Here is a 6,118-nt window from a genome sequence, read left to right as displayed (position 1 = left end):
CCACCCGCTTGGAGGCCTCCCAGACACCAGCTTCTTTGAATCCGTCCTGGGACTGCCTTCAGTTAGGAGCTGGGAAGCCTTCCTCTGTCATCAGGACAGGCACTGAGTCTCATGCTCCACCTACCAGAAAGGGTGCACTAGCAGGCCCCTGCAGGACATGTGCTCCTGCTCAGCAGGGGTCTTGGGTATGCGGGGCGGTACCAACATTCACGGACACTGTTCTATCAGGGCAGCTGTCCTCTTCCCATGGGTTAGGCATTATAGGCTAAGAGCCAAGCCACACTGTGATAAGGGACTTGGCCCCCACTTCCGTCCAAGGTCTCTGGATAACAGGGAGGGTGGCTCTTGGGCCTTTCTGGTTGGATAGGGTCGCAGGGATTGGGTAGGGCTTGAGGACCCTAGGGGACATAAAAAGAGCCTCAGAGTAGGCAAGCCTCACTTCCCTGACCAGCACCATGGCATTCCTGTGGCTCTTGTCCTGCCTTGCCCTCGTAGGGGCCACCTTTGGTAAGTGCTGGGGCTCAGGTGGCTGGCTAGGACCCATCAGAGGGGGGAGAACAGAGGGGGTTTATTCTGAAAGAGCTGAAACCCCATCCTTCCCGTTTGAACCTCATCCAGCGACTAGTACCCTGAAGCCTCAGGGAGGGCAGGAGTCCTAGGACTTTCTGTGGTCTTATGCCTCTCTTCAGGAGCAAAAAAGACAAGCCTGGGTCCAGCTGCGGTCTGTAGATCCAGATGGGCTGAGGTAGAGGGGCTACGAGACAACAGAAGCCAGCTGGCAGGTGCTGAGCATTCTGTTTTCTTTCTGTTGTTTGCTTTGCTTTTTTTTTGTTTTGTTTTGTTGAGATGGGGGGTCTCACTCTGTAGCCCAGGTTAGCCCAGGCAGGTTCAAACTTAGAGTGGTCCTTTCGCCTCAGGCTCGCAAGTGCTTATACCAGCATTTCCGCCTTAACATTTTGCTTTTCATTTCTAAAAAGAAGAAAATAGCTATTAAAGACAAAATAGCTAGTAGAAGCAAAGAGGTGTATGTCTGCAGTCCTAGCACTTGGGGAATAAATGCTTCTTGCAGAGACAATGTCTTTTGAAGCCCATCCTGTTCCTCCTGCCTTCATCTCCCAAGCGCTAGGACGGCAAGCCTGTGCTACCAAACTCAATTTCAGAAGAATCTCTTCCCCTCCCATTTTTTTAATTTTTTTTTTTAATTTTTATCGCTGTTGCTAATTTTGTTCTGAAACACTGCCTCACCTTCTTGCTCAGCCTGGCAGCTCCTGGGCTCAAGCAATTCTCCTGCCTCAGCCTTCAGAGCAGCTGCGACTGCAAGAGTTTGCCACTAACCCAGCCTCAGATACTTCTTTAAAAACGATAACCCAGATTCAGCCTAGCTTCCCTTTGCTCCCTCCCCCGCCCTGTTCTGAGTCATTTCTCTTCAGGCTTATAAAAATACACTACATACTTATAAACCCATAAGCAAAGACCCTTAAAACCACACAAATAGTATTCGACTGTGTCAGTCTTAAAACATGCTCTTTTCCCACTCAGAATGTTGTAGATCAGCCCATGTTGCCATGGAGACCCAGCTCATTCACTTAAATATACTCTGCTGTGAGAATACGTCACCCTTATTCCTCATTTATTGGCTAGTCTAAAAATAGGTTTTGTGACTTTGTGGGGGGTACCTCAGTCATCACTGAGGGGTCTTGCCCATTTCCGGGTCTCTGGGCATAAGAGGGACTGGTGCTTGCCCTTGAGCAGGTCAGAGGACTTCAGAAGAGAAGTGGTCACTGCTCTAATGCACAGCCAAACTGTGGAGCCTCTGCGCAGATCTTGGCATGCCCACGATGTCTGACTGCTCCCTGCTTGTCTCCCTCTTCTGTGATGTGATTCTTCATCGTGTAGAATCATGCCCCTCTTTCCTTCCTCCTCTTTTAAAATTGAGACAGGGTCTCACTATGCAGCCCTGGCTGGCCAGGAACTCTCTGTGTAAATCAAGCTGGCCTTAAAGTCAGAGAGCTGCCTGCCAGTCTCCAGTCTCCTCGGTGTTGAGATTAAAGAGCTGCACCAACACGCCTGGCACAAATTCTAATTTTAAATTAAGGGACCAAGCAGGGTGATGGTGGCACACACCCTTAGTCCCAGCACTTGAGAGGCAGAGGCAGGTGGATCTCTGTGAGTTTGAGGCCAGCCTGGTCTACAGAGTGTGTTCCAGGACAGCCAGCGCTACACATAGAGAAATCCTGTCTTGAAAAACAAAAACAAACAAAAGTAATTGGGCCGGGCGGTGGTAGTGTACCCCTTTAATCCCAGCAAGAGACCAGCCTGGTCTTTAGAGTGAACTCCAGGACAGCCAGGTTACACAGGGAAGCTGTGTGTTTCAAAAAAAGAAACACATAAACACAAATAAATAAATAAGGAACCAGGTTGCACGTGGTGAATAGTTACTGAAATAATGTAGGTACCATGGAAATGGCCAGCAGGGAAGTTGGGCCGTTCTTCTAGCCTGTTTTCTGTTCCTTCCCCTGCGGCATACCTGGGTGGGGGCGGCCTTGCCTCTCTTCGTTCCTGGGAGGATAACTGGAGTTAGCAGGCTGCGCCTGACCTCTGTGGGGTCCTGAGTTGGCCAAGGAGCTCTACCGCAAGGCCACCCCTATCTCCCCAGGCTGTGGGGTGCCCGCCATCCAACCTGTGCTGACCGGTCTGTCCAGGATCGTCAATGGAGAGGACGCTGTTCCTGGCTCCTGGCCCTGGCAGGTGTCTCTGCAGGTGAGAGGAGCATTCTGGGAACATGAATGCGCGCTCTGGGGTGCTGCTGTGATGGGAGCCACTGACCTTGCTTTCCACCCATCCAGGACAAAACTGGCTTTCATTTCTGTGGGGGCTCTCTCATCAGTGAAGACTGGGTGGTCACTGCTGCCCACTGCGGGGTCAAGTGAGTCCCTGGCTTTCCCTTGGGGTTCTGCCTCCAGCTTTATTTGGGGTTGGGGAGCGGGTCAGACCCATTCTTCAGCCTCACCGTTGGATGTCTCCATGGCTAGGACATCTGATGTGGTGGTGGCTGGAGAGTTCGACCAGGGCTCTGACGAAGAAGACATCCAGGTCCTGAAGATCGCAAAGGTACAGGGACTCCTGGGTGGGTGAGGGGCTCAGCCCACAGGCCGGGGAGCAAGCCCAGGCAGCTGCTGGAAGGAGCTGGGGCCACAGGAAAGGAACTGGTCTCCTGGACCTCGGCAGAGCCCAGCTCCTCCTAGATCTCAGCTGAACGTCCGGTCCCCACAGGTTTTCAAAAACCCCAAATTCAATATGTTCACTGTGCGTAATGACATCACCCTGCTGAAGCTGGCCACCCCTGCCCAGTTCTCTGAGACTGTGTCTGCCGTGTGCCTGCCCAGCGCCAACGATGACTTCCCTGCTGGGACACTGTGTGCCACCACTGGCTGGGGCAAGACTAAGTACAATGGTGAGTGTGCTGTGTGGCCTGGCTACAGCAGGAACTGGCCTCGGGTCAGGCTGCCCAGAGGGGCAGGCTTCTCCAGCTGTGACCACCATGGTGCTTTTCCTTCCTTCCTTCCTTTTTTTTTTTTTTTGGTCTAAATTTCAACATTAATACATCTTTTCATATCTTTTTTAAATAATTAGTTCAGTTTTATTTCATGTTCATTAGTATTTTGCCTGCATGTCTGTCCGTCTGTCTGTCTGTGAGTGTCAGAGCCCCTGGAACTGGAGCTACAGACAGTTGGGAGCTGCCATGTTGGGAGCTGGGAATTGAACCTGGTTCTTCTGGAAGAACAGCTAATGCTCTTAACTGCTGAGCCGTCTCTCCGGCCCATTTCCCCTATTTCTTAATTAGAATTTTCTTAATTAAGGCTGGGCACAGTGGCACACTTTAATCCCAGCACTTGGGAGGCAGAGGCGGGCACATCATGTGAGTTCCAGGCCAGCCAGAGTTATATAATGTGACACTGAAAAAAAAAATTATTAACTAGTAATCTATAAAACAAACAGTTATCATGTGTCAGTTAAGACTTAATGTTTTAAAACTCACCCAACACAAAGGGGTGCTGATAAGATGGGGCCTGAAGGAAGCTCAGCAGGAGGTGTTCTCCTCTCTGACCCTAGACCCGATTGTAAACCCGGTCGTGGGTCTCTAAGACTCCAGCAGGGTGGGGTCTGTGCTCTCTTGAAACCTTGCACACAGTCCCTACCTACCCAAGACCACACAGGGCCAATGCCACAGCCCCGCTCGAGGCCCGGGCCCCGCCTGTGGTGGAACCTGACAGCAGCGCCGCAGACAGATGCCTGGAAGGACCCGTGGTGGTACCGAGTAGGCTGGTGGGCCTAGGGACCCTGACTCCACCCCCTCTGTTCCTGTAGCCGCCAAGACTCCCGACAAGCTGCAGCAGGCTGCCCTGCCCATCGTGTCTACGGCTGAGTGCAAGCAATTCTGGGGCTCCAAGATCACCGATGTCATGATCTGCGCAGGCGCCAGTGGTGTCTCCTCCTGCATGGTACCGCCTCCCGCCCCACCCACTCACAGACCCACCTAGCTCTGGTCAGGCTAGTGGGGAGCCCAGGCCCCCCGGTAGTCTGTTCCCACCTCCCTCTGCCTTTCCCTACTGAACCTCATTCCTTCCCAGTGCCCAGAAAAGGGTAGGCACCCCTGAGAGGCAGCTATGCCCAGACTGGTGCCGCAGTGCCCAAAGAGTACGCACTCTCGCCACCAGCCCTGTGAACTGTATGTGTCTCCTACTCACAGAGGGACGCTAGCTGTGCCCAGGAGGACACGGGCACAGCTGGGGCTGTCAGTGAACCCTCTCCCTTGCACCCCACCAGGTCAGCTTGGAAGACAAGTCGTTTTCCTCTCTCTGCAGGGTGACTCTGGCGGCCCCCTTGTGTGCCAGAAGGATGGCGCCTGGACGCTGGCAGGCATTGTGTCCTGGGGTAGCGGTGTCTGCTCTACTTCCACTCCCGCCGTGTATGCCCGGGTCACAGCCCTCATCCCCTGGGTGCAGAAGATCTTGGAAGCCAACTGAGCCCAAGGTTTTTGTCTCCCCATCCAAGCATCTACAATAAAACCATCGAATTAGAGCACTGACTCTCTGTGCGTCTTTGTGATCCAGGGGGTACGGCATGAGACTGGAATTACCCCATCATCCACCAAGGGGGTCATATCACTGGTCCCTTTCTAGGCTACGTATACCATGACGGCCCTTCTTTCTACCTCTTTCCTCCCTGGGTCAGAACGCAGGCTGCTGGGACCAGCTAGACCCACAGTATTCTCTGGAAGGCAGTAGTCCTGGGGCAGTCTGTCATCCACAGCCCTGGTTAGTCAGCATCAGAGCCATAACGGCCTGACGGCAAGCCTCCTGCTGGAGACACCCTCCTCTGCCTTCTGGCTCTTTCTCCCCACATTCTAAAAGCGCCCTTCCTGCTTCAGACCCCACTCCTGCGTTTGTTCCGGACTGCGAGCTCCTCATCGCAGCCCTGCCCGTGAACTCCACCGTCCTGTCGGCGTCCATGCTCTCGCCTCTCCTGGTCCACAGTATTTTCCGCCCCCGGGGAGTTTAGAGGCTGCTATGTGATGCCAGCCTCCCGTCTGGCATTAAACAAAACAAAATAGGGAGTCATTTCATAGTCCAGGCTGTCTTTGAACTTGCAGCCCTCCTGGCTCCACCTCCCAAAAGTTGGGGGTTGGGGAGTTAAAGGTGTAAGCCAGCTCACAGCCCCTCATTTTCAATAGTCACTTACAATTTTTTTGTTGTTATTGTTCTTTATTTGTTCAGTTTTTCTGTTTGTTTGCTTTTTTTCTTTGCAGAATTATTTCTTTTCTCTTGTTTGTTTTTTTGAGACAAGGGTTCTCTGTAGATCAGGCTGACCTCAAACTCACAGAGATCCTCCCATCTCTGCCTCCCAAATGCTGGGACTGAAGGCATGTGCCACCATGCCTGGCCACCTCACTCATTGAAGGATGTTTTGCCATAGTTTGCATGAACGTTTTCCCCTGCCCTCTGTTTTCTCTTATTTCTTGAGAGGTTGTCCCAGAGCAAAGACAGTAGCAGCAACCCAAGGCAAGGTCAGGAAAGGACCTGGTTAAACTGCCCCATAGTTAAATGTGCCTATCTCT

At 52.5% G+C, this 6,118-nt stretch overlaps 1 protein-coding gene across 1 annotated transcript; it reads left to right on the top strand.

Annotated features, from left to right (window-relative positions):
• The first annotated feature begins 419 nt into the window (after positions 1-419).
• On the top strand, positions 420-5,082 carry Ctrb2 (chymotrypsinogen B2). The gene is made up of 7 exons (XM_055621630.1): positions 420-507; positions 2,657-2,760; positions 2,847-2,926; positions 3,033-3,111; positions 3,274-3,454; positions 4,369-4,502; positions 4,866-5,082. The coding sequence occupies exons 1-7, from the start codon at positions 456-458 to the stop codon at positions 5,025-5,027; spliced, it is 792 nt and encodes a 263-aa protein (XP_055477605.1). The 5' UTR covers positions 420-455; the 3' UTR covers positions 5,028-5,082.
• Positions 5,083-6,118: the final 1,036 nt, after the last annotated feature.

This window comes from Psammomys obesus, unplaced genomic scaffold (assembly GCF_907164565.1).
Source record: "Psammomys obesus unplaced genomic scaffold, mPsaObe1.curated_primary_1811, whole genome shotgun sequence".
NCBI classification, from domain to species: domain Eukaryota; kingdom Metazoa; phylum Chordata; class Mammalia; order Rodentia; family Muridae; genus Psammomys; species Psammomys obesus.
Note: the sequence above shows the minus strand (reverse complement) of the source record. Positions and strands in the feature narration are given on the sequence as shown.